The following is a 26,308-nucleotide window of genomic DNA, read 5'->3' as shown; positions in this document are numbered from 1 at the left end:
ACAGGTGGTGAGCCCATCGGAAGGGGGACCCACGTTTTCTTTTCGGGCTGTGCCCGGCCGGGCCCCATGGGCGAAGGCCCGGCCACCAGGCGCTCGCCTTCGAGCCCCACCTCCAGGCCTGGCTCCAGAGGGGGACCCCGGTGACCCGCGTCCGGGCAAGGGAAAATGAAGTCCATTTGTGTTTTTCGTCATAAGGGGCTTGGGTGAGCCGTGCTTTGTCTGGCCCCTCACCTAGGACCCTTTTGCCATGGGTGACCCTACCAGGGGCATGAAGCAACAACATGGCTCCTAGGATCATAGGGGCACGCAAACCCCTCCACCACGATAAGGTGACGACTCACGGAGGGGTGAACAACAAATATTCTTGATATTATTCTTGACTAACGTGGCAGATCTAGTTTGACAAAGAACATAAATATGGAGGCGTAAAAGTGCCCATATGGAGTAAAACATTTTGTCGCCGTCCAATGAGAAGACTAAAGTTGTTTAAGATGTCTTTATTAGCCACGGTAGGGACATGGCTATTCTTATCTGCGATGATGAGAAATTGCGGCAGCCTCTGAGTAGCCCAGCGCGGGATGGGAGAGCAAACGGCGCGCTTGGGGATGAAGCAGAGAGACGACAGTTTGTGTAGTGAGCGCTTTGAAATAAATACTCAGCGGGACTTCAACGGTTTCGGCTAATTAGTGGCGACCTCTGGTGGCAGTAACGTGTCCGCATCTTATCAAAAACGGCAGTGCGTGCGTGTACACGTGTACGTGTGTGCGTATATGTGTGTGTGTGTATATGTGTGTGTGTATATGTGTGAGAGTGTTCGCGCTTGTGTGCGTGTTCTTGTACAGCAGTGTATAGTCTCTCCAGGGTCCACCCATTATCGAACCAGTGCTCGGCTTCCTGCGTCAGGTTCCCCTACACACATACACACGCACGCATTAGAAACGGTCGCGCGATGACATCATCATGGCGCGAGCAGGCAGGTGTCACTCACTCAGTTGATGAGGAAGCGGGAGCCGAACAGCAAGGCGACAATGGTGGGCGCCGTGCACAGCCTACCGGACCGGGACTCAGGTGGCGCCGGGTTCTGGGGCAGAGGGGGAGGGGCTTCCGCCGCCGCCTTTTGACACTTCACGCTGCGTGAGCACATGCGAGCATGCACGTCAACAAAGGAAAGCACATGCAAACAGACACGCAAAACACACAAACACGAGTGCAAAAGTACAAAAATGCGCCCATGATTATTGGGCACACACAACAACACAAGTCAACTAGAGACAAACGCAAGAACAAACGTACTCAACCCGCCCCCAAAAATGAAAACTAGCATAATTTTGCTATGTTTTTGTCCTGTTGGTGTCACCAAAGCCAAGGGCGGGATTTTGGTTTTGTGTTCAAATTTGAACCAAACCGAGAGTCAGCCCTTCACAGTGGGGCAAAGGTCATATTCCAGTGTCGACTCTGAAAATCAGATTTCACCGAGTTTATTACGATGGAAAAGTCACTGGATAGATGCGTACCAAGTCTAAGTGGAATAAAGATTGCCATAGCTTCCCAATGTTATGGTTCAACTCGCTTCCAAGTACTGGCTCCCCGAATCCAGACGTGGCCGTAAGGGCAAAGCTAGTTCATTAATCTTGTGTTTCCTGACTCCAAATTCGTCACAAGCCACATAATAAGTGTCGAACTGCAAAACTGTTCAATTCCTCAATAAACACACAGAACAAAACATCTCCTTTACATTTCCGACTAGCTGCAAGAAATTGCAAACAGTAAAAAAATTTAAGAAAACATACAGTAGAATGCGTGATTGAACCCGTGACAAAAATTAATAAGAAAACACTGTCAAGGCGATGGCTTTACCGCTATACTACGAGCCATGCATTCTAATGCAGGGGTCCCCAACCCCCGGTCCGCGGACCGGGCCCCCAAGCCGCACAGAAGAAAAAAAAAATAAAACATTTTTTATCGATGCTCAATTAATTCAGGTCAAGACGCTCATCCCGGTCACGTGACATGTTTCCCCAGTCGAGCCCACAAAGCTAGCAAAAATGAATAAAAATGTATTTTGAAAAATATAAAAAAATTGGTGATTCTTTTTCCCAATTACATCCGTCGGTTCAGGTCAAGACGCTCGTCTCGGTCACGTGACATGTCACCTCAGTCGAGCCCGCAAAGCAAGCAAATATGAGCAAGAAACAGAGATGTTTGGAAAGCTTCTTTGGAAAGGGAAATAAGCCCAATGAGGAGACGGAAGAAGAAGAGGCTACGACTTCTACGAAAAGGAAAGCTGCATTTAAAAGAAAATTTCTGGAGTCCTACTTAAAATATGGATTTATCGTCACAGGTGACCCTGACGCGCCAAGCCCACTCTGCATAATATGTGGCAACAGGCTAGCTAAGGCAATGAAGCCTTCAAAACTGCTTCGGCACATGGAGACCAAGCATCCTGCATTGAAAGACAAACCTTAACCACTTTGGGTGTCATTGTCGCCGATTACGCCTAGAAGGGACCGGCTCGTTTCTGAGAAACAAGCTCAGTACTCCCACTAATTCAACGTAATGGTGAGTTTTATTTTTATGTCGTTTATCCTTGTTTTTATGCCAGTCATATCATTTTATGTCATTGTATTTATATATTTATTATAAATGTATTATTTCTTTATATAAATGTATTATTTATTTATATGAAGGCCGGTCCGCGAAAATATTTCTGACACGTAACCGGTCCGTGGCGCAAAAAAGGTTGGGGACCTGCTCTAACGCTTACAAAATGTATTATTTAAATTTAAAACCAATTTCCCCAGTGAGGGTACGAGTTGATCTGGTGCCTACTGTCAAGGATGGTTTAATGTTCTGTTAAATTTGACATGAGAGCACTCCTTGCACAATATTGAAATTAAAAAGGCCTTATAGGCAGGTGAACACACACGCATGCACACGCGCACACACACGATCAGTTTAATATTCAATAGTCTATATTGTGCAAAGAGTGTTCTCATGTCAAACTTAACAGAACATTAAACCATCCTTGGCTGGGGGGCTGTGCAAGTGTACTTTTTCAGCAGTGAACTATTCTGTATCCTACCCGCTACCTCTTTGCACATCACATGACAATCATTTGTGAAATTCTGTCCTCTCCACACACACTAATACGCAAAGCCGATAAATATAACTTTGGTAACATTGTTACTGTAGTGCTTTGACCCATTCCTTATGTATCTGCAAAGTTGATCATGTCATATATGCATAATGCCCAACTGTGAGAATGTCGTGAACGCTAGTAACGCGACCGTGTCAAGTTGCTTCGGACGACCCGTGTATATACACTAGGCACCAAATCAACTCGTACCCTCGCTGGGTAAATTGGTTTTAATTATAAATAAGACCTGCTACATTTTAAGTGCAACTAGCTAACTTGGATGACAAGACGTTTTTCGTGCACTTTGACAATGTGTAGTGATGGACGGGTGCAGGGGGTCACATCTGCTCAAATATTGAACTCCACATCCTTACACACAGTAGCGGCGCGGCCAATATGCGCACTACGCTGTACGCGTTAGGCCTCACGCGCATGACGTCATTATTGATTCTGTCACGTGTGTTGTAGACTAGTAGCGCTGCATGGCTTGCAGAAGCATGTCGTGGACTTGTAGCCGCAAAGATGTTGCGGCATTTTAAATCGGGCAAAGAAAGAGGCGTTCTTATGACAATGAGTAAAGACAACAGAAGTCAGGTAAGCAAGGCAACGTCACCCCTCTCTTTTTATGGTTAAGCAACCCATTGCCCTTCTTCTGTGGTTAATTTCGTATGGAACATGAGTGAAAATCTTGCACAATGCCAAGTGAAAACATGCCCAGACCTTTGACCTTGCACATTCCTCTAAACTTTGGAACTGGCCCTGGCTAAATTAATAATAAAATATATGTCTGTTTCCTATGCAAAGGTGGAAATATTGCCAGTTTTGGTGCTTCAGAAAGTAGGCCTAGTACCAGATGAGAGCAGCTGACAGGTAAAGAACAGACAGTCATCTATCAATACATGGAATTGAATACGCTATGACTATGCATGAAACATTTGGAAAAAAAGCATATATTTAACCATGTCATTCTTCTGATATTGTTTAGATGTGTTCTTGTCGATAATATAATTATTATGCTGGTTTTTCTGACACTCCCAGCAGATGCAGAGTATACTGGCAAGACAAGTCCAGGGAGCAGTGCAAGGGAAAGGCCAACTCAGGACACAGTCAGACTCAGAGAGACCTTTTGATTATTTTATAAAACGTAATGGCGGTGCACGCAGTTGCAGTGGCTCTGTGCTCTCCCGATCTACGCATTGTTTGTTTTTTGTTAGTGTTTGTACCCACTGTATGTCAATCATATGAGGAGCTCCTCAGGATAGGAGTTTGCTGCGAGTTGAGTGTCATAGCGGAGTTTCACCACTCGCAAAACACACCGGAGGATATCATCAGGCGCCCTGGCTCCCCTTGGATCACCATCCCCGCTGGGAGCAAGCGAAGGCAGAGGGGAGGCAAAAGTGAGGCTGCAGGGCCAGCGCACTAACCAGGCTACGGAAGCGGCCGTTCAAACCACCGCTCCCTAGCCTGTTTCTCACCAACGCCAGGTTTCTCGCTAACAAGATGGATGAACTAAGGCTACAGATGTCTGCGAACCGGACCGCGAAGGACTGCTGCATGGTGCTGATCACGGAAACCTGGCTTCATCCACTCATACCGGACTCTGCTATCGAGCTAGCAGGCTACACCACACAGCGTCATGACAGGACTGAGAACTCCGGCAAGAGCAAGGGGGGGGGGGGGGGGGGGGGGGCTCTGTATGTACGTCAATAACAACTGGTGTACTAATATGGTGACTGTAGACAGTCACTGCTGCCCGGACCTGGAGTATGTGACTATTAAATGCAGGCCCTTTTACCTCCCTCGTGAATTTACCGTAGTCATGACGACTGTTGTCTACATGCTAAGCTAGCTATTGGACTATTACATGGCAGTATTAGCAGCCAGCTGAGCAGATATCCTGACGCAGTCCACATCATAGCAGGGGACTTTAATCATGCAGACTTGAAAGCAGCACTCCCTCGATTCCACCAGCATGTTAAATGTGCCACTAGAGGAGTTAACACTCTGGACAAGGTCTACTCCAACATCAAGCTAGGCTACAGGGCATAACAGCTACCTCACCTGGGCCAGTCTGACCACATGTCACTGCTATTAATCCCTGCATATACCACCATCAGGAAATCAGCTCCTGTCATCACTAAAACTGTTAAAACCTGGCCTGATGACACCTCTCAGCAGTTGCAGGACTGCTTCGACAGGACTAACTGGGACATCTTCGAACACCGGGACCTGAACGTGTTCACAGACAGTGTTCTGTGTTATATCAAGCACTGCAAAGACACTGTCACAGTGGACAAACCCATACGGATATACCCCAACCAGAAGCCCTGGATGACCCGGGAGGTCCTTCGGCTGCTGGAGGAGAGGGACACCGCCCTGTCCCTCAGGTCTGAGGACGGGGCTCTCTACAGCACAGCCAGAGCCAACCTGAGGAGAGGCATCAGAGCGGCCCAGCTTGACTATAAGAGGAGGATTGAGGATCACCTGGACAGCAACAACAGCAAGCAGGTGTGGCAGGGAGTCCAGCATCTCACCAACTACAGAACCACCATCGGAGCTGCTGAAGGGGACGCCTCACTGGCAGAGGACCTTAACACCTTCTTTGCCCGGTTCGAGTCCGAGCCACCTGAAGCGGCCACATCACATCCCACAGTCCGCAGCAGCTTCACCCTCACAGTGAAGGAGCACAAGGTGAGGCGCACACTGCAGACCATCAACCCGAGGAAGGCTGCGGGTCCTGACGGCGTCACTGGGCGTGTCCTAAAGGACTGCGCAGATCAGCTGGCTGGAGTCTTCACAAAGATCTTCAACCAGTCCCTTACCGAGTCCACTGTCCCATCCTGTTTAAAATCCTCCACTATAGTCCCCCTGCCCAAGAAACGCCACATCACCAGCCTTAATGACTACCAAATTCTCCAAAATTTCCTTTTTCTACTCTAATTTCTACATTTTGCAACAGATTCAACCCATTCCAACTTTCAATTCTAATTCCATCCATCCATCCATCCATCCATCCATCCATCTTCTTCCGCTTATCCGGGGTCGGGTCGCGGGGGCAGCAGCTTCAGGAGGGACTCCCAGACTTCCCTCTCCCCAGCCACTTCATCTAGCTCATCCCGGGGGATCCCAAGGCGTTCCCAGGCCAGCCGAGAGACATAGTCTCTCCAGCGCGTCCTGGGTCGTCCCCGGGGTCTCCTACCGGTGGGACATGCCCGGAACACCTCCCCAGGGAGGCGTCCAGGAGGCATCCTGATGAGATGCCCGAGCCACCTCATCTGGCTCCTCTCAACGTGGAGGAGTAGCGACTCTACTCCGAGTCTCTCCCGGATGACCGAACTTCTCACCCTATCTCTAAGGGAGAGCCCGGACATCCTGCGGAGAAAACTCATTTCGGCCGCTTGTATCCGGGATCTCGTTCTTTCGGTCACGACCCATAGCTCGTGACCATAGGTGAGGGTAGGAGCGTAAATCGACCGGTAAATTGAGAGCTTTGCCTTTTGGCTCAGCTCTCTCTTTACCACGACGGACCGGTACAGAGTCCGCATTACTGCCGACGCTGCACCGATCCGCCTGTCGATCTCGCGCTCCATCCTCCCCTCACTCGTGAACAAGACCCCAAGATACTTAAACTCCTCCACTTGGGGCAGGATCTCATCCCCGATCCGGAGAGGGCATTCCACCCTTTTCCGATCGAGGACCATGGACTCGGATTTGGAGGTGCTGACCCTCATCCCGACCGCTTCACACTCGGCTGCGAACCGCTCCAGTGAGAGCTGGAGATCACGGCCTGAAAAAGCCAACAGCACAACGTCGTCTGCAAAAAGCAGAGACGCGATGCTGAGGTCCCCAAACCGGACACCCTCAACGCCTCGGCTGCACCTAGAAATTCTGTCCATAAAAATTATGAACAGAATCGGTGACAAAGGGCAGCCTTGGCGGAGTCCAACCCTCACTGGGAACGAATCCGACTTACTGCCGGAAATGCGGACCAAACTCTGGCATCGGTGATACAGGGACCGAACCGCCCTTATCAGTTGGCTCGGTACCCCGTACTCCCGAAGCACCCCCCACAGAACCTCCCGAGGGACACGGTCGAACGCCTTCTCCAAGTCCACAAAACACATGTGGACTGGTTGGGCGAACTCCCATACACCCTCGAGGATCCTGTTGAGGGTGAAGAGCTGGTCCACTGTTCCACGGCCAGGACGAAAGCCACACTGTTCCTCCTGAATCCGAGGTTCGACCTCCCGACGGACCCTCCTCTCCAGCACCCCTGAATAGACCTTACCAGGGAGGCTGAGGAGTGTAATTCCCCTATAATTGGAACACACCCTCCGGTCCCCCTTCTTAAAGAGGGGACCACCACCCCAGTCTGCCAATCCAGAGGCACTGTCCCCGATGTCCACGCGATGCTGTAGAGACGTGTCAGCCATGACAGCCCCACAACATCCAGAGCCCTTAAGAAATCCGGGCGGATCTCATCCACCCCCGGGGCCTTGCCACCGAGGAGTTTTTTAACTACCTCAGTGACTTCAACCCCAGAGATTGGAGAGTCCGCCTCAGAGTCCCCAGGCCCTGCTTCCACAATGGAAGGCGTGTCGGTGGAATTGAGGAGGTCTTCGAAGTATTCTCCCCACCGACACACGACGTCCCGAGTCGAGGTCAGCAGCACGCCATCTCCACTGTAAACAGTGTTAACGTTGCACTGCTTCCCCCTCCTGAGACGCCGGATGGTGGACCAGACTTTCCTCGAAGCCGTCCGGAAGTCATTCTCCATGGCCTCGCCAAACTCCTCCCACGCCCGGGTTTTTGCCTCAGCAACCGCCGAAGCCGCGTTCCGCTTGGCCATCCGGTACCTGTCAGCTCCCTCCGGAGTCCCGCAGGCCAAAACGGCCCGATAGGACTCCTTCTTCAGCTTGACGGCATCCCTTACCGCCGGTGTCCACCAGCGGGTTCGGGGATTGCCGCCACGACAGGCACCAATGACCTTACGCCCACAGCTCCGGTCGGCCGCCTCAACAATGGAGGCGCGGAACAAGGTCCACTCGGACTCAATGTCCCCCGCCTCCCCCGGGACGTGGGAAAAGCTCTGCCGGAGGTGGGAGTTGAAGCTCTTCCTGACAGGGGATTCCGCCAGACGTTCCCAGCAGACCCTCACAGAACGTTTGGGTCTGCCAGGTCGGACCGGCATCTTCCCCCACCATCGGAGCCAACCCACCACCAGGTGGTGATCAGTTGACAGCTCCGCCCCTCTCTTCGCCGAGTGTCCAAAACATGCGGCCGCAAATCCGATGACACGACTACAAAGTCGATCATCGAACTGCGGCCTAGGGTGTCCTGGTGCCAAATGCACACATGGACACCCTTATGTTTGAACATGGTGTTCATTATAGAAAATCCGTGTCGAGCACAGAAGTCCAATAATAGAACACCGCTCGGGTTCAGATCGGGGGGGCCGTTCCTCCCAATCACGCCCTTCCAGGTCTCACTGTCATTGCCCACGTGAGCATTGAAGTCACCCAGTAGAACGATGGAGTCCCCAGAAGGAGCGCCCTCCAGCACTTCCTCCAGGGACTCCAAAAAGGGTGGGTACTCTGAGCTGCCGTTTGGTGCATAGACACAAACAACAGTCAGGACCCGTCCCCCCACCCGAAGGCGGAGGGAGGCTACCCTCTCGTTCACCGGGGTGAACCCCAATGTGCAGGCGCCCAGCCGGGGGGCAATAAGTATACCCACACCTGCTCGACGCCTCTCACCGTGGGCAACTCCAGAGTGGAAGAGAGTCCAGCCCCTCTCGAGAGGGCTTGTAATTCCAAATTTTCAAATGTGAAATTCGACTAAATTCTCCAAAATTTCGTTTTTCTACTCTAATTTCTACATTTTTCAACCGATTCAACCCAATCCAACTTTCAACTGTTCATCTTTTGCCTACCCATTCCACAACTTCCCACTTACCGAAAATTTCAAATTTGAAATTCAACCAAATTCTCCAAAATGTCATTTTTCTACTCTAATTTCTATATTTTTCAACTGATTCAACCCATTCCAACTCTCAACTGGTCATCTTTTTCCTACCTATTCCACAACTTCCCACTTACCAAATATTCCAAACTTTCAAATTTGAAATTCAACCAAATTCTCCAAAATTTCGTTTTTCTACTCTAATTTCTAAATTTTTCGACTGATTCAACCCATTCCAACTTTATTCACTTTGTTCACCTTATGCTTACCATATTCACCCCCCTCACCCCCACTTCCACTATGCTTACACAATTCAACCCTTGACCCCCACTTCTAGTGTGGCGGCCATCTTGGATTGACCCTGAAGTGCCCCCAATGAACCCAGAATGAACCGGAAGTGCCCCAAATCAAACCGGAAGTGACCTCAGGTAAACAGGAAGTGACCTCAGGCAAACCGGAAGTGACCCAAAATCAACCGGAAGTCACCCAAACAAACCGGAAGTGACCCAAAATTAACCAGAAGTGACCTCAGCTAAACCGGAAGTGCCCTTTATCAAACCGGAAGTGACCCAAATAAACTGGAAGTGACCTTATTTCAACAAGAAGTGCCCTAAATGAAACCAGAAGTGACCTACATTTAACATTTGCTCTAACTTTTACGATTTTCGTCCGATTCAACCCGTTTCAACTTTAGAACTCCAAAGTGAACCTCTTGAACCTGTAGTTTTCGTTTTGTTCTCAATTTCAAAAATTTTGGCCGGAATATTTTTTTTTAATTTTCATTCATTCTCTGAGGCATTCAACATTTGCTCTAACTTCTACATTTTTGAACCGATTCAACCCGTTCCAACTTTCAACTCTTCATCATTTCCTACCTATTCCACAACTTCCCACTTACCAAAAATGACAAGTTTTCAAATTTGAAATTCACCACAAATTCTCCAAGTTTTCTACATTTCTCAAGTAATTCAACTCGTTTCAACATCATTCGGCAGCATTCCCCAAGACGTTATTCATAGTCTTCGCCTTCACATGCAATTTCTCCAGAAATTGCATTTTCTAGTTCTATTTATTTTATTTTTTATTTTTTTGCACTGATCGGTTGGCACTTTTTAAAATTTCGTTGTACATGTGTGACAAATTTCAGGGCTGTGGACTCGGACTCGGACTCGGGGACTCGGACTCGGTCGTTTTTGCCGGACTCGGACTCGGAGCTGATTTTGACCGAGTCCACCGAGTCCGACAAAAAAAAAATACGTTCATATCAACATTTGTGTTTATTTTTCGTGCGTATTTGCTTCGCTTGAGTTCAATATGGTTTTTGGTCAAACGCGCATGCGCGTGAGGGGAAATCCCGCAAAGGAGGAGGGACAAACAGAGCGATTGGTTTTGCTGGCTTTTTAATGAATGGCGACTGTGACTACGGGGGCCCATTAGGTCCAGAAAAGCTGACAAGACGCTTGCCAAAATGGCAAGGAAAAAATGCACAGCTAAACGAATATATGACGATGAACACAGGACGTTTTTAACAGAGTTAAAGTTGTTTTTTGTTGAACGCTATGGGAAGCCATTCTGCCTGATATGTCGGACGTCATTGGCGCATTTAAAAGCTTCAAATGGTCAGCGCCACTTCAGCTCACTTCATGCCAATATCGATAAGGACTTTGCAAAAGGGACTGAATTTCGCAAGCACAAGTTTGGAGACTTTGAAAAGTCAGGCAGAAAAATAGGTACAGTTTTTCAAAAAAATTACGAAGCACTCAGAGACTGTCACACTTGCATTGTTTCAACTGGCTTGGAACATTGCACGGGCTAAAAAGCCATACAATGAAGTGGAGTTCGTTAAAATATGCCTCAGTGACGTTATTGAATTTTATTTTCATCATGCTGCTGAGAATGCGCGTAGGAATACTGTCCACAGCCCTGCTTGCTTGTTATGAAGACAAATTTAGTTGTTGCGTGCGCGCCCGCGCCTGCCTGCCTGCGTGCGTGCACGTACAAGACCCACAATGCCCCGCGCGCAGCCAAGATGGAAGAACCCGGGAGTAGCGAGAGAACAATGTTTTGCCTCTAGATTTGGGGGGGAAACGGAGCGTAAGTTACGATCAATGCGGCCACGTTGAGTTGCACTTAGGCTAATGTTTACATTTTGTACCAATGTCAAGGACGATTATGTCACCCAGCTTATATCATTGATGTGTTTCGATAGTTGTGGGGTCGTCACTAATTATTTGTGTTTAGATCAGGGGTGGGCAAACTTTTTGACTCGCGGGCCGAACTGGGTTCTAAATTTAGACCGGAGGGCCGAACCAGGAGCAGATGGACGTAGTGTTTGTGTGAAGTAATATAAGCGACCTGTAAAGGTCATTGCATAAAAGATTTTGGCCTTTAGTAGGTAGTAAAGCATGGATATTCCAAACAAGTTTTTTGAAAACAAATGCATTTATTAACAGCATTAAAAAAAAAAAATCACTAAAAAACTGCTATCAGTGATTCTCATAAAATACGACACTATTATTATGAATAACAGTCTCCATCACTTCAGTGCCTGCAGGTCAGATTAATGAAAAATGTTTATCTTATGAGATCACATCAAACTCTTAGGAGAGATCCGTTTACCTCGATCTGTGACGGGTTGATGTGGCTGAACGTCACGTCGCGTACGTCGAGCCAAATTGGCCACTCTTTTAACATTCGGCACTCACTTCTTTTCTTCGGGCCACTCATTTTAATGGAAGGATTCCAGGGGAAGGTTTGTGGGTGGCTTTAGCGTCAAACTGTATCTGAAAGCTCAGCGAGCGAATTACAAGAATGCTGTCGTCACAGCCCACGCTCTAAATTCGGGACTGATACAAATAGAGCGCGAGTGCGCCATGTCCGTACTACTGAGTACGTACGTACACGCACTTGTGAGTGTGCACCGAGCTTTCTGACACGGCTTCCGGTAGTAAATGCGCAGGCGAGCGGTTCCCCATCTACTGGGGAAACGCAGTCATTGCAGGCAAAATGACAACAACAAAAAAAGTTTAATAATACAATTAATTCAGGGTTGGCGGGCCGGATTAAACGGTCCCGTGGGCCGGATGTGGCCCGCGGGCCGTAGTTTGCCCACCCCTGGTTTAGATAAATGTCTGAGCAATAATGGTGTAATTAATGATTAAAACTTGAAAGTATCTGTTTATTGTATTCGTTTATATGTTTAATAAAGACAAAGCCATCACAAAACTGTTGTAATTATTTAGATTTTGATCTAAATTAGCCTTGAATAAAGACTAAGCAGTCACATGAATTAACAGAAAAAAATGGACAGCCGGACTCGGACTCTGACTCGGACTCGTGGTCAAGAGGCCGGACTCGGACTCGGAGCTAAAATCCGACCGAGTCCACAGCCCTGGAAAGATCTATCTATCTATCTATCTATCTATCTATCTATCTATCTATCTATCTATCTATCTATCTATCTATCTATCTATCTATTTTGCTCGCCCTCATTCTAGACATTTTGATTTGGTTTTTCGGTACCACCCACAACAAAACCCAAAGAATGATTGTGTGCATGTGTGTGCGCACAAATGCGTTTTGCTTGTGCCCATGCATTTAAGTGTGGGTGTGAACATGCACGTGTGGGCAAGGCCAGGGTGGCCTGGTTCCAGAACTGACTCCTGGCCTGAAAAAATCTACCAGTCCAGCCCTGTTTGAGTCAGTCAAATTTTGTGTCTCTGGTCTTTGTGTGTGTGTCCGGGGGGGTGCTCAGGACGACTTTAGTTAGGGGGGACCCTTTACATATTTTTGCCTCGGGCCCCATGGAGGTCTGAATCGGCTCTGCTTACACAAGAGAAAAGACCAACTATGAACAGGTAGCAGAGCTACCACGCTAAAACGGTGGCACTATTAGCTTACTGATTGGCTGATCGTTTCCATGGCAACTCGTTCAGGTGTGACGTGTGGAAACTCACAGCTGTTTGCGCAGAAACTCCTGCTTGGCCTCGCAAGCACGCGTCTGAATGTGCGCGGCGGCGGCGTGGTTGTCGGCGGCCGCTTTCAGGCTGGAGCAAGCTGCCACGAGATGGTCGCTCTGAGTCAAGTTGTGCTTCAGCGCCTCCACGTGGTCTGGATGCCAACAACACCATTACCGCGGCCGCCCCTTATTCGCTCCCGTCGGCCAGTTTACCTTCTTGACGCTGCAGCTGATTGGTCAGGTTGAGTTGAGCCCGCTGCAGAAGCTCCGCCCCCTCCCGCACCACACTAATGTTGGCCATAAGGACTGCCTGCACACATACACGCACGCGCGCGCACTGTCAAATTAAACGCCATGGACGTGCTAACATTAGAATGTTAGCATCTAAACGCATTAGGCCAAATCGCAGCGCAGCACTCGCTGCTAATGACTTTTAATTCGTGGTGGGTCCATGAAGCGTCGTGTGTCGTTTCGACACATTGCCAAACTGTATTGACACTGTGTCGATACTGTGTCGCTGACTGCTGACACCCGCTGGACCTTAAAAATACTACAGGCAACCTAGTTGACAGACACGACTGACAATGATTTGATGACCTAGTATATACATTAATTAATTTAAGTAATTATATTTTATATTGTATTGTTTCATATATTCATTTAAATTGAAAATATATTTTATTTTTTAGTTGCAGTCAATCAATAATGTGAACATGTATTGTAACATGAAAAGTGAACGTGTTGTGAAAGAGGATGCTTGTGCACTGAGATTTGTTTTTTACTCATTTTTATTTAGAACAATAAGTTTTTCCAATGTTTTGAAATTGAGCCTGTTGCGCTTTTTGGACACAACTCCCACCGTTGAAAACACACTCACACGGCACAAATGATGCTGGAGTACAGTGTAGTGGGTCTTTTGATTGTCCCAGTATCTGACTTAGGGCTGCTCCATAATTCTTGATAACTTCGAGGATGAACCGCAAAAGATCAGATATTGTTTTTGCAGATGTGCTGGCGCCACCTGCGACATGACCACGCCCCTCCTGTCAGTGGAATCGCCGCCACCTGTCGCGGGCTCATTCACAGCGCTATATCAGCGCTGCCAGCACAAAACCGCGTGTCAGCCTGTCCCGTGATGCCGCTTCGCTCATCCGTTCCTGTGAGCCTGACTCGCGTCACCATTTTGGTATTCCCGCAGAAGTGCCTGTCCGCCCAGCCAGATCGCCGCTCCAGCGCCCACTATTCCCATCTTTCCCCACAATCAAGTCTCTGTCGCTACGCACTTGGCTGTACTGTCTGCTCCCATACAGTACAGGCTGACCATTGCTATGCAGCCAGCGAACGACGAGACGGCATTGAGCCGACTGGAGCAAGCCGAGACCGCCATCAGCAGCCTGTCCACCAACATCCGGACGCTGATCGAGGTGGGTCAACGACAACAGCAACAGCTGCAGCTACAGCAGCAGGAGATGGCCCAAGCCCTCCAGGGACTGTCGGTAAATGCGTCCCCGGCTGTCACGGCACCCCCGCACCGCCCGTCTGCCGAGGCCAGGAGGCTCGTGGACGTCCCGGAGCCCTGCTTCGGCAATATTGAGAAGTTTAACGGAGATCCCAAGCACGTGAGGGCATTCGTGACTAACTGCCGCATAATGTTCAGCCTCCAGCCCGTCACGTTTGCGACAGAACCTGCCAGGGTGGGGTTCGTCCTGACCCACCTCACGAGCGAGGCGCGGCTGTGGGGACTGGCTGAATACGAAAGAATGGCTCCAGCTTGTGATTTGTTCGACGCCTTCGCGGAGGAATTGCTCCGCCTATTCGACCTGGGCTCCGCCACCGAAGACGCCGCCGAGGAACTGGCGACGCTGCATCAAAGTAGCCGATCGGTCGTGGAGTACGTGCTCAAGTTCCAGACGTTGGCTGGCACCGGCGGATGGAACAGGTTGGCGCTCGTTAGTACCTTCCTCAACGGTCTCGCTGAATATATGAAGGACGAATTAGTGTCCTACGATCGCCCTCGAACCCTGGACGGCGCGATGGACTTAGCGGCCCGAGTAGACCGACGGATCCGGGCTCGGTGGCGCAATCGGGAACGGAGGTCCCTGCGGAATCCGTGTGGTCACCCTCCTCCGTCTACTCGGGACCTGCCAACCACACCACCAGCCGAGCCCATAGAGCTGGGAGGAGCTCGAGTCCCCTCAGAGGAGCACCGTCGACACCTCTCACTAGGCTTGTGTTTGTACTGTGGGGAGGGGGGTCATCGGGCGGCGAGGTGCCCGTTAAAAGGCCAGAGCTCACGCGGCGTCGGGGGATCCGCATGAGCTCGACCAACACCGGCTCTCACAGTCCCGGCACACTCACGCTGCAGGCTCGTGTCCAGCTTGCAGTGGGCGACCAGAACGTGGCAGCCTTGGTGGATTCCAGGGCGGAGGGGAACATCATGGACATTGGCCTGGCTCGTCAGTGGGGAATTGACTTCCTGCCTCTGAGCCCCTCCATCCCCGCACGTGCCATTGATGGCCGACCGATCGGCAAGGTGGCCTTCGTGACGGAACCAGTTAAGTTACTGCTCTCTGGCAATCACCATGAAACCATTCAGTTTTTTCTTCTGTCCCTCCCAGGACAGCGGCTCATTCTGGGGCATCCTTGGCTGCGGCAGCACAACCCGGTGCTGGGCTGGGAGGTGGGGGTTGTTCGGCAGTGGAGTGAACGCTGCCATCGTGTGTGCCTGAAGGCGGCCACCAGCCCACTTGGGAGAGCCCCGCCCGAGTACAGTCCTGACATCTCCACTGTCCCAGCGCTGTATCACGAACTCAAGGAGGTTTTTAGTAAAGCCAGGGCCACTTCTCTTCCCCCACACCGGTCCTACGATTACACCATCGACCTGTTGCCCGGCACCTCCCCTCCCAAGGGCCGCGTCTACTCCCTGTCCGCTCCTGAGCGCAGGACCATAGAGGAGTACATCCGGGAGTCCCTGGCGGCCGGCATCATTCGGCCATCCTCTTCGCCTGCTGGAGCGGGTTTCTTCTTTGTGAAGAAAAAGGAGGGCACGCTCCGCCCGTGCGTCGACGACCGGGGAATAAACGAAATCACTATAAAGAACCGCTACTCTCTGCCTCTTCTTTCTTCCGCCTTCGAGAGCCTTCAAGGTGCCACCATCTTCACGAAGCTGGATCTTCGCAACGTCTACCACCTGATCTGCATCCGGGAGGGAGACGAGTGGAAGACGGCTTTCAACACCCCGAGCGGACACTACGAGTACTTGGTGGTTCCATTTGGACTCACCAACGCCCCGGCGGTTTTCCAGTCCTTAATAAATGACGTCCTAAGAGACATGCTGGACAAATTTGTGTTTATTTGGACGACATCCTCATCTTCTCCCGCTCGCTCCCTGAACATATCAGACATGTCCGGGCGGTGCTGCACCGCCTCCTGGAGAATTCGCTCTACGTGAAGGCAGAGAGTTGCGAGTTCCACGCCCCCTCTGTCAAATTCCTCGGCTACGTGGTGCGTGAGGGATCCATCGAAATGGACCCCAGGAAGGTGCAAGCGGTCACGTCATGGCCTGTTCCCGACGAAACACGCAAGCGGCTGCAACAGTTCTTAGGATTCGTGAACTTTTATCGCCGCTTTATTCGTGGATACAGCACGGTGGCCGCGCCCCTCACCGCCCTTACCAGCCCCGCCTCCCCGTACAAATGGACAGAACGGGCAGAACAGGCATTTCGAGAGCTTAAGAGGAGATTTACATCCGCTCCCGTCGTCCGAGTTCCCGAGCCCGACAGACAATTTGTGGTCGAGGTGGACGCCTCGAACGTGAGTGTCGGGGCGGTGCTGTCCCAGCGTAGCAGCCAGGACGATTGTCTCCACCCGTGCGCCTTCTTTTCTCGCCGCTTGTCAGCCTCAGAACGGAATTATGACATCGACAATCGGGAGCATCTCGCCGTCAAGTTGGCCTTGGAGGAGTGGCGGCATTGGCTGGAGGGCGCCACCACTCCGTTCATTGTCTGGACCGACCACCGCAACTTGGAATACCTGAGATTGGCCAAGAGACTGAACGCGAGACAAGCACGGTGGGCTCTTTTCTTTGACCGGTTTGAGTTTTCTCTTTCCTACAGACCGGGTTCCCGCAACGCAAAAGTGGACGCCCTGTCACGTTTGTTTCCTGGTGGGGAGGAGGGGCAGGGCCCGCCTCCGAATATCCTCCCGAGCTCGGTTCAGGTGGCGGCTCTTTCATGGGAGACTGAGCGCCAAGTGGAAGCCGCCTCGCGCGATCAACTGCCCGGAAGGTTGCCTGTTCGTCCCTGAAGGCCTGCGGTTGTCCGTCCTGGAGTGGGCGCACGACTCACGTCTTGCCTGTCATCCCAGGGCTGCCCGCACGAGGTACGTGGTGGCCCAACGTATCTGGTGGCCCACCTGGCAAGTGGACACCAGTGATTACGTCAGAGCCTGCTCAATTTGTAACCGCTGTAAGACGTCTACTCTTCCTCCGGCCGGGCTGCTCCAGCCCTTGCCGGTTCCCCGGCGTCCCTGGTCTCACCTGTCGGTCGACTTTGTCACGGGCCTCCCCCCTTCGGAAGGGAACACGGTGGTCCTCATGGTAGTGGACCGTTTTAGCAAGATGACACATTTTATTCCTCTGCCTAAGCTCCCGTCTGCGAAGCAGACTGCATCCATCATGGTGCGGGAGGTTTTTCATCACCACGGTCTCCCACAAGACATCGTGTCAGACCGCGGTCCACAATTCGCTTCCACCTTCTGGGTGGAGTTCTGTCGAGTCCTTGGCGCCACGGCCAGCCTCTCCTCGGGGTTTCACCCTCAGACCAATGGGCAAGCGGAGCGCCTGAACCAGCAACTGGGCAGGTCCCTCCGATGCATGGCCGCCGGGGACCAGCGCGGGTGGGTCCAACGGCTTCCCTGGGTAGAGTATGCCCACAATTCCCTCCCCAGCTCGGCCACGGGGCTTTTGCCTTTCCACTGTATTTTCGGGTACCAGCCACCCTTGTTCGCCCACCAGGAGCGTGGTGCGGCGTGCCCGTCGGCCCTTGCTTGTGTCCACCGGTATCATCGAGCCTGGGCGAGAGCCCGGATCGCTCTCCTCCGCTCAGTTTCAGGCTACGCCCGCCAGGCGAACAAGCGCCGGACGCCGGAGTACAGAGTGGGGCATCGTGTGTGGCTCTCGACGCGGGATTTGCCGTTGCGAGCGGGATCCCGCAAGCTGGCGCCCCGCTTCGTTGGACCGTTCCCTATTCAGAAGGTGATTAGCTGGTCCGCCGTCCGTCTTCTCCTTCCAGAGTCCATGAAGGTTCACTCCACGTTCCATGTGTCCTGTGTGCGGCCCATCTTTGAGAGCAAGTTGGCGCCGGCGCCCGTCCCGCCGCCCCAGCTCGTCGAAGGTGGTCCGGCTTACGCCGTCCGCTCCTTGCTCCAATCACGGCAGCGCGGTCATGGCCTCCAGTACCTCGTGGACTGGGAGGGTTATGATGACGCGCACCGCTCCTGGGTGCCGAGCCGCTGGATACTCGACCATTCGCTCATCGCGGAATTTCATCGCTGTCATCCGGACCAACCGGGTCCTCGGCACGGACGTCCGAGCAGGGACGAGGGGACCAGGGGGGAGGGTCCGGGGCGGCCTTGTCCGCCGGCACCGGGGTCTTCTGCTCCCGCGTCCGTCGATCCTGCGTCCGCCGAGGAGTCGGACGCTTCGACGGAATATTGCCCCCTCCACCTGGTCGTCCGGGGGGTTTCTTTCTTTTTTTTTTTTTTTGGTTCCTGGTGACGTCAGGAGCCGTCCCTTGTGGTGGGGGTTCTGTCACGTGCTGGTGTCACGTGCTGGTGCCACCTGCGACACGACCACGCCCCTCCTGTCAGCGGAATCGCCGCCACCTGTCACGGGCTCATTGACAGCGCTATCCCGCTAGCCTGTCCCGTGATGCCGCTTCGCTCATCCGTTCCTGTAAGCCTGACTCGCTTAACCATTTTGGTATTCCGGCAGAAGTGCCTGTCCGCCCCAGCCAGATCGCCGCTCCAGCGCCCACTATTCCCATCTTTCCCCACAATAAAGTCTCTGTCGCTACGCACTTGGCTGTACTGTTTGCTCCCTTTCAGTTCCATCCCGTTGACAATGCGCTTCCTTTAATAGAGCTAAAGCGCGCTTCCTTGACAGACTACAATGCTGCTCGTTCGGTCATGTGGCTTTTTTAAAGCGATATGCGCACCGACACGGGGCTTCGTGCTATGAGCTCAACACATGCGCCGACTCATCGGTGTTGCTGGACGCATCCCGACTTTTAATGTCAGTTTTGACAGAGAGCAACAGGCAAGCGGGAAGCATGTTCAACCTAAAGTGCAGACTAAGGGGGTATTCCACAAAGTGGGTTATGTTAAAACTCTGAGTAAAGTACCCCGGAAATGAGACAAACTTTAAGTTAACCGTTCCAGAAAGAGAGGTAACTTAAACTCTGGGTCAGTTACTGCAGTAACTTACTCTGTGAACATAACCTACTTGCTGGCAGGGTTACCGTATTGGCCCGAATATAAGACGATCCTGATTATGAGACAACCCCCTCTTTTTCAAGACTCAAATTTGAAAAAATACTTTGTGACTCAAGTTTGAAAAAAGACTTTTTGAACACCAAATTTAATTTTTATACAGAAAATGATTACAGTACATCTGAAACAAATGATTATGACAATATATTCGAGAGAAAAAGCATGTTATTTTGCCTCATTCAAATCATGCAAAAACTGTCTATTACATCCTAATATCTGAACATTTAAAAAAGGTAAACTAAACTGCAATCACGTTTGTAAATGGATGGCTTCTGGTTTTTGAAATGTAAATAAACCAATCTACTGTGGTAAAACAACAAAATTGCAATAACTGCATTAACCATCAAAGTGAAGTCTAACTGTAACTGTAGTCGGAAACAAATCTGAATAAGGAAAATCATTGCAATAAAATAATGCAGGAGGGAAGACGTGGTTCAGTTTTGATTGCTTTACTGAATTATTGGCAAAAAAGTAACAGGCACTGTGGCTCATAGGGGCATACAGGCAAACTGACAAAAGGGTATTGTGTGAAGTGTGTGAAGTGTGTGAAGGGTGTGTGTGGTTTGTGGGGTGTGTGTGTGTGTGTGTGGTTCTGCAACGGACAGAATTACAGCACGTAAATCAACGCTCAACTTCTGACTTCACACAACACTTGTAGACGGCACACATTACATAACTAACTGCGCGTAACGATTCCACTATACTAAATAACCATAAATGAAATACTCTCGGCAACACACCAAACATAAGTCATCGAGACAACAAAATACATTTGCTGGCGACCGTTAGTCGCTGTGTCGCTGCGTAATGGCTGATCGTACGATGCGAGGCAAATTTAAAGGAGCGCACCAGAGCTGTCAATCAAACGGCGCGCACATGAAGCAAACCGCGATCAGACAAACGGCACAACAGTGGACAGTAGTAACAATGAAATGTATATACTCACTATGTGTCAAGGACGCACACAATCACAGCAACATACTCAGTCGATACCTGCAACGTTTAACTTACCGCTGCGCACAAGCTCCAACAATCGCGATAAGCTGAGGTAACTCACGCGAGATTTAAGGCGCGGTTACGTAACTTCGCTTTAAAGATATCTGGCGCCATCTAGTGTTGTGAATGATTATAATGTCTAGACCCCGAATGTAAGACGACCCCCACTTTTTGAGTCTTATTTCAATGCAAAAAACATCATCTTATATTCGGGCCAATACGGTACTATAAGAGACCTAGAGTTTCAGTCTGTCTCCTCCCACACAAAGAAAGCAGTTAATCATGGATTGGCCATTAATTCAAAATCCAATCGACATGGAAGCTGTAATAATTCAAAACGCTTTACGTCGCGAGAGAATCTTCCGACCCAGATTAGATGTTTCATTATTTCTAAAAGAATATCTTTTCGAGCGCTACTGCTTTCTTTGAACAGTAAAATTTATCTCAATAACCTTCGCTGGCGGTGGAATGCCTGATGGTTTTTTAGGGCTTTTAGGGCTTTTAGGGCTGTCAAACTCGTTTTTGTTACGGACCGCATTGTTGTCATAGTTCCCTCGCCATTATGACTGTCAACGTCGTCTATATACAAACGGTATAGGCGACACAACAATCTGATGAATAACTAGTTTTGAAATCAGAGACTAGTAAAAATTGTTCAAATAGTTTAAAAAGCTGAATGGTAATCAAAATTGATGGCAATACCTCAATTTTTAAAAAGTGAAGACAATTTGTAATATGGGTAATGACACAAAGTCGATGCAAAAATTTGTCATCGCGGGCCACATAAAATGATGTGGCGGGCCGTATCTGGCCCCCGGGCCTTGAGTTTGACATATACCGTATTTTCCGCCCTAGAAGGCGCACCGGATTATAAGGCGCACCTTCAATGAACGGCCCATTTTAAAACTTTGTCCATATATAAGGCGCACCGGATTATAAGGCGCATAAAATAGAAGCTATACTGCAACAAACTGAGGTTGACTAGGGTTGCGGTATGCATCCACTAGCCAATAACCAACGAGCCCTCTGTAAACAATCGCGTTTCTCAAACGATCTCCTATAAAATGATCGGAACTGACTAAAGTTCGATCTAACGCATTGGTACTACTTACCTATGTTTCCCTTCCATAGCGATCCGTGGATTTACTCGAAACATTAACAGAGCAGCCTATTTTGACATGAAATAGCCTGGTACGTATAGCAGCTATCGTTATAGCATTAGCCATCCGCAAAGTCCCACGAGCCTCAGCTCGCAATCTCCCATGAGCCTCAGCAAAGTGTAAACAATCGCGTTTCTCAAACGATCTCCTATAAAATGATCGGAACTGATTAAAGTTCGATCTAACGCATTGGTACTACTTACCTATGTTTCCCTTCCATATCGATCCGTAGATTTACTCGAAACATTAACAGAGCAGCCTATTTTGACATGAAATAGCCTGGTACGTATAGCAGCTATCGTTATAGCATTAGCCATCCGCAAAGTCCCACGAGCCTCAGCTCGCAATCTCCCATGAGCCTCAGCAAAGTGTAAACAATCGCGTTTCTCAAACGATCTCCTATAAAATGATCGGAACTGACTAAAGTTCGATCTAACACATTGGTACTGCTTACAAAGTCAAAGTCAGCTTTATTGTCAATCCCTTCATATGTCAAGACACACAAAGAAACTGAAATTCCGTTTCCTCTATCCCACGGTGACGAGACAAAATAAAAACTATGTTTCCCTTCCATATCAATCCGTAAATTTACTCGAAACATTAACGGAGCAGCCTATTTTGAAATGAAATAGCCTCGCGCGTACAACAGCTATTCGGTGACGCCCCCTGACTACAGTTACCGTAATGTTGGGAAGCGATGCGACCTTGTAATTTACTAGTCGTACTAAAACGTACTGAAACATTTTGGCAGAGCACTGTGTACAACCAGTATGGATCAACAAATTCATCAATTGATCCATATATAAGGCGCACTGGACTATAAGGCGCACTGTCGGCTTTTGAGAAAATTTTAGGTTTTTAGGTGCGCCTTTTAGGGCGGAAAATACGGTATTTTGTAGAGGTACATTTGCCTGTCTTGTGTGCAGGCATCATGAGTTCGATTCCCACACACCCCAAACGAGCACTAATATCAGAGCAACCTTTATGCATAGCACTATGCTTTTTTGCAAATGGCATTTTCTTTATAATATCGGGGATGCAGAGCATTACTTTTTTTCTGTTGGCTGAGCAGAACTCAGCGTTTGGACCTCCGATAAAGTCAAAGAAGGTGATCTGTTTATCCTCAGTTGTTATGGTGACTCGTATTGGGGCTCGATTGATAATGGCTTTTTATAGGAGTTGTGCACGTGCGTAACTCCAAGTGAACATACTGATTGATTTAACTCAGATCAGCTTTTCTGGAACCGAATACTCAGAGTCTCCCATCTCAAAATAAGTCAACTCAGAGTTCAGGGATAGACTCAGAGTATGTTGAACCTGCTTTCTGGAATACCTCCCAGGAGTCTATGTAGACTTGGTGTAAAAAAAAATGCAGGTGTAACCAGACAAAAAATAAATAAATCGACCAGGTGGCGGGACGGCAAACTTCCTTGTGGTTGTCTGCCGAGGCCCTCCTCATATCTGGTTCTGTTCCATTCGCGTTTGTTTGATTTGGTTGAGCTCGCTTCAATTCTGCTAGTTTCTATCCTGCTCAGTTCTGTTGGGGGATGTTCACTGGCATACTTTTTGCTTCTGTTCTGTTCTCAATCAGTCCCAGCTGGCATTGAGTAAAAGCAGATGGCATCTTGGATTGAACAGTTTCCATTTTTAGAAGCTGCTGTTGGTCAGTTACCTTGACGACAGGATACTTGCCGAGCAATAACAACAGCAACGACAAGACCTCGGCTACTCCCTTGCCCCTCTGGCGCTAACACTAGCTTAGCACGAGAAATAGCAGCCAACATTCCCGGTGCCTTGCGGGAGGCCGACCAGCAACACGGCCGCTACTGAAATGGGAAGGAAAGGGAGTCGCGGCAGGAAGGGAGGAGGCGGGGGCCCGGGGGGGCTGACTCACTAACAGTCACTTATTCCATGCAGCATGTTGAAGGCTGGAAAAGTTGTGTCACGCTGCCTGAAAAGGGAGGGGGCCGACGGGGGGTGCACTTTGGGCCTTCACGGGATGTAGCTTGTGTAGCAGACAAATTCAGGCTTTTTAGGGACAAACACGTCGATTGCAAGGCTGTCTTTTTGCAGTCTGTCTCTGTACTCGTCCGTCACGATATTGTCGACTTTTGAAGGGTTCGGTGCATCGTTGACCTTTGCGTCGTACCTTTAACCGCACGAGGTCGCGGGAATCATGGTGACTGTTTTTCAGCAAGGATTCACGCGAGACTGAAGACCAAAATGCGAAACGTCCCAAGTTTGGGATCATTTCACTCTTGAAAAGCAAAATTGGCCCACGCCCCGTTACCGTTTTGGAATCTTTTGGAAAGGTTCTCTATCTGCACCAGAGCCCGCACGCCAAAGCCGATCGGCCGCTCAAGACCTTTGCCGGTTCTGCGCTCGGATCCAATCAACAAACGAGTCGTCATCTGCCATGAGGTCATGCGCTCGGTGGGTGCTCTGTTGGCGTGGCATCATGCCAAAGATGACCGATGCTCTTCTCTCTCTCGACAGGACAGATGATGATTCCAGGTCCGAGTTTTGGCAGCGTGGTGACAGAAGCTATTCCTCACGCTTGAGTGAGGTGGAATGGGCCCAAGGCGAACGTGAGCCCCATCGAACGGCAGCTTGACTGCATCAAGTGCTAATTGTTCCAAAAGTGGCCAAATGCAGTTCTGAGAAAAGAGCCACCTTCATGCTGTCATTTTTTGCACATGACGGAACATAGGAATGGGCTCCGTTTTTTAACAGGGCGACAACATGACATGGGCTGGGCAGACTTTCCAGGTGCCCACACACACACGCACACACGCACGCACGCACGCACGCACGCACCCACCCACACCCACGCACACACACACACACACACACACACACACACACACACACACACACACACACACACACACACACACACACACACACACACACTTGTGTCCCCCAGAGCAAGCACAGGTGTAGCCTACCTCACGCGTGTAGCAGGCGTTCAGGGTCTGGTTGGTGTGTCGCAGGCGCTGGTCGAGCAGAGCGAGTGCAGCCTCCTGGTGCCGGAGTCGCTGGTGCGCCTCCGCCAGCCGCCGCTCCAGCTCGTCCTTGTCTTGAACGCACAGCGCCTCGGCACCCAGGATCTTTTCCTGGCTCTCCCGCAGGTCCTGGCGGCAGCGGGCCGAGCTCTTCAGGTCCGGAGACGTGGACCACACCACGATGACCACCAGGGAGATGACGGACCACAGGGCCAGAACAACCAGCGCCGCCTTGGTGCCGCTACCCATCTTGCCGGACTTGGACGTCGCCGCTGCTGTCATGTCGCTCCAAGCTTGTGCCGAACACACAAGCGCACATGCACACGTTCCGACGGGAACTCGGGAGCGGCCACTTCTCCTCTCCTTCCCTTCGTTCCTCCTCCCACAGCACAGCACAGCACAGCCATCCTCCCCCACCTTCTTTCCTCACTTCTTCGCCTGCTTTCAGTACCCATTTGTGCCAACAGCAAATGTGGAAAACTTTAGGCACGACTATTCATGTGTGTTGTCAAGTGATACGCCCTTAAAACTGTTGGGTTGAAAATTGGGTCAATGGGTTGTTTTGAAAAAAAAAAGTTAAAAAATTTATGTTAATGTGTATGTATATATATACGTATACATACATATAAACATACATACAGGTTCCGGCAAAATGACCTGACACATTCGCAGGTTTAATAAAATGCAAATAAATTAAAGAAACAAATTTTTTTTTTTTTGAAAAGTAGATATACAGTAATCCCTCATTTATCGCGGATAATTGCCTCCAAGACCATATGATATGTGAAAATCCGCAAAGTAGTGTCACCCTTTTTTTAACATACATACATTGTTTGTGTATCATTAAGTGTATATTAAACCACATAAAAGGTAAAAAAAAAAAAGGTAAAGACCCAATGATTGTCACACACACATCTGGGTGTAGTGAAATTTGTCTCTCCATTTCACCCATCCCCGAAGGGAGCAGTGAGCAGCAGCGGTGCCGCGCCCGGGAAGTGCATATGTTATCAATAGAACATTAAATAATAGTTTCAAAAATGTAAATACTATATTAATACGTAGTATAAATCACAGAAAATAATGTATAAATAATATAAATATAAAACGTGTGTGTGCGTGTGAGACATGTACACGTAGCTAAAGTATACATACTGTAAATATGTTTTTAGAACTCTTTTATTATTATAACAACTTTTTCATAAAAAGGTACAAGTGTATGTACTGCAATTGTGTTGCCTTCTGCTGGCGTGTGGGCAACTTTCATGCCATAATTCCTCAATTTAGAAGGTTTATTTTGAATTTGTGAATTTTTCTTTTGGGGGGAAAAAATCCGCGATGTACTGAAGCCGCAACAATCGAATTGCGATGTAGCAAAGGATTACTGTAATGACATTTTGTTTTGTTTCATTTCGTTTCATTTCATTTTCGAATAATAGTTCTGGCGGTGCGAGGTCGGCCGGTTGATTTTCGTTTCAAAGCTGATCCACTGGCTCTGAAGTTAGTAACCCATAACAAGATCGTGTTTCGAGCAGGTACGGGATCA

General features: G+C 49.6%; 1 protein-coding gene and 1 long non-coding RNA gene across 4 annotated transcripts; one reads left to right on the top strand and one right to left on the bottom strand.

The window, feature by feature from the left end:
• Positions 1–481: 481 nt before the first annotated feature.
• On the bottom strand, positions 482–25,158 carry si:ch211-1a19.3. 3 transcript variants are annotated; one of them, XM_037249565.1, is made up of 5 exons: positions 24,709–25,154; positions 13,269–13,365; positions 13,054–13,207; positions 989–1,130; positions 482–909 (listed from the first exon to the last, which is right to left on the bottom strand). In XM_037249565.1, exons 1-4 carry the CDS (start codon positions 25,045–25,047, stop codon positions 989–991), a joined length of 732 nt encoding a protein of 243 aa, XP_037105460.1. In that variant the 5' UTR covers positions 25,048–25,154; the 3' UTR covers positions 482–909. The 3 variants fall into 3 exon arrangements, 1 of the variants encoding a protein (XP_037105460.1); XR_005097720.1 differs by lacking the exon at positions 482–909 and having other exon boundaries at positions 992–1,130; positions 12,998–13,207; positions 24,709–25,158; XR_005097721.1 differs by lacking the exons at positions 482–909; positions 989–1,130 and adding an exon at positions 12,848–12,919 and having other exon boundaries at positions 12,998–13,207; positions 24,709–25,158.
• On the top strand, positions 23,683–25,467 carry LOC119121730. The gene is made up of 2 exons (XR_005097746.1): positions 23,683–24,193; positions 24,257–25,467. It is a non-coding gene; the product is annotated as an uncharacterized LOC119121730 (long non-coding RNA).
• The last annotated feature ends 841 nt before the right edge of the window (positions 25,468–26,308 follow it).

This window comes from Syngnathus acus, chromosome 4 (assembly GCF_901709675.1).
Source record: "Syngnathus acus chromosome 4, fSynAcu1.2, whole genome shotgun sequence".
NCBI lineage: Eukaryota > Metazoa > Chordata > Actinopteri > Syngnathiformes > Syngnathidae > Syngnathus > Syngnathus acus.
Note: the sequence above shows the minus strand (reverse complement) of the source record. Positions and strands in the feature narration are given on the sequence as shown.